This window comes from Monoraphidium neglectum (genome assembly GCF_000611645.1).
Source record: "Monoraphidium neglectum strain SAG 48.87 unplaced genomic scaffold scaffold04180, whole genome shotgun sequence".
Taxonomy (NCBI): Eukaryota; Viridiplantae; Chlorophyta; class Chlorophyceae; order Sphaeropleales; family Selenastraceae; genus Monoraphidium; species Monoraphidium neglectum.
This window is the reverse complement of record NW_014009449.1, coordinates 2,975-4,905: the sequence shown is the minus strand read 5'-3', so window position 1 is coordinate 4,905 and position 1,931 is coordinate 2,975. Positions and strand designations below refer to the sequence as shown.

The 1,931-nt window shown below is 69.7% G+C and overlaps 1 protein-coding gene across 1 annotated transcript; it reads right to left on the bottom strand.

Moving 5' to 3' along the window:
• Nucleotides 1–551: 551 nt before the first annotated feature.
• Nucleotides 552–1,458, bottom strand: MNEG_13987 (hypothetical protein; the record flags this gene model as incomplete). The annotated part of the gene is made up of 2 exons (XM_014037542.1): nt 552–1,079; nt 1,315–1,458. 2 exons carry the CDS (start codon nt 1,456–1,458, stop codon nt 552–554), a joined length of 672 nt encoding a protein of 223 aa, XP_013892996.1.
• Between the last annotated feature and the right edge of the window lie 473 nt (nt 1,459–1,931).

Here is a 1,931-nt window from a genome sequence, read left to right as displayed (position 1 = left end):
AACACTAGCATAATCTGGCAACATGGCTTCCGCTGAGCACCAGCCGCGACCGCCCGCGCCCGCGCCGCCTCTGCGCTCTGCGGCGCGGGCTCCAGCCGTGTGCGCACCTGGAGCCAGTGGCCCGCATTTGGCAGGACGTGCAGGCGCAGCCGGCCCACCCCGTCGCCGTGGGCGACCTCCGACGCCTGCCAAGCCGCCTGTGCCTGGTCCAGACGCTGCAGCATGGTGGGGGTCCACCTGAAACCGCCGCGGGGAGGTTTCGGTCGATTGTGGGGTTTTGGGGCGTGATTCGGGAGCCCTGGGCGTCCGATGAGGGAGCCCAGGGGCCTAGCGCCGCGCAGCGCGGCGCGGCAGGGCGGACGCATGGCGCGCCGCGTCGCGGGAGCCGCAGGGGGCCCCGGAGGCGCGCCCCCGGCTGCCGTGCGTGCTGTGTCTGGCGCGGACGCGTGGGAAGTTCAACCGGCCGCCCGGCAGACTGCAAAGCGCCCACGCGAGGCGCCAGCACGCGCAAGTCGGACCCCGCACGTTGGCGGGAGCAGGGCGCGTGCCCATCACCTGTCAGACCGCTCGCCGCGGACCAAATGCAGCGTCACCCCCGCCGGCGGCCGCTCGAGCGCCGCCCAGCAGTCGCTCATGCGGTACGAGTGGTAGAGCGCCGCGGCCCCGCGCGCGTCAAACGCCCAGCGCAGCGGCCCCGCGGGCTCCGCCGGCGACGCGGGCGCGAGGCCGCTGCCGAGCCACCATGCGACCGAGCGCGGGAGGCCCTCGCGCTCGAGCGCAGAGACGAGGGACTGGCGGCTCGCGACCGGCATCGGCTGCTGCGCGATGAACGATAAGATTCGGCCGACCGACGTCGGGCCGTCCTCCTCGGCCGTCACTGTGCCTGGTTGGCTGTCGAGCACCCAGCACTGCAGCGGCAGCGCGCGGCTCGGCTGGCCTGTCCCACCCAATGCCTGCTCCTGCTGCTGCTGCTGCTGCTGCTGCCCCTTCGCCTTCTGCGAGACCTCGCTCTCGGCCTCCAGCACTGCGATGTGGCGCAGCTGCTCCTCGTGCAGCTGCTTCAGCACGTCCAAAACAACCTGATCAGGGTTTTACGGGCCATCAGGGTTGGTAGCACCCCGCTCACTTTCAGTGCCCAGGCCGGCAGCGGGGCGGGCCGCTCTGCCGCTGCGGGTGGGGCCAATGGGTGCATTGAAGTTGGGCGGCATAAGCAGCACCTGCGCCTCCTGCGGGCCCAAAGGCGCCGCCCCTGCTGCCCTCCCCTCGTTGCTGCCACAAACCCCGAAGCACCAGAGCCCCGACCCGCCCCCTCACCTTCCCTCCGAGACTAAGGCCGACCAGCACATGCGGCGCGCCCCCCAGCCGCGCGCGCAGGGTGCGGATGACGTCAGCGGCGGCCGCCTCGATAGTGTGGGGCGGGGGGGGGGTGGAGGCCGGGGAGGTCGGTTGACCCGCCATGACCGCGCAGGTCCACCTGGGGCGGCGTTTGATTATATATGGGATCCATCAATGCATGTACACATGTGAAGATATACAAATATATACACATGTGTATATACAGCATACATGTGTGTGCATCACGTACACGCACGACGGGATTTTCCTCTGGGTGGTGTGGAGGATTGGGGTGGAGTGCGCGTGGATGCACAGACGGCGGCGGCAACACCCAAGCAGGCTCAAGTCAGGCATTCCAAAGGGGAGTCGGAACCCAAGAGGCCTCGTCGCGTCCAAATTGGTGTGTGTGTGTTGTGAGAAGGGGAGGGGGGGTTCAGGAGGGGGGACGCAGCGGCTGGGGCTGCCGGTTCAACCCAGCCGCCGCTGGCGCAGTCCCAATCACCAGCAAATTGCGGACGTCCCTGCGGGGCGACGGCGGCGACGCAGCAAGGGGGGGGGGGACGTGTCACCGCAGTGCTGCGCTCACCTAGCGGCAG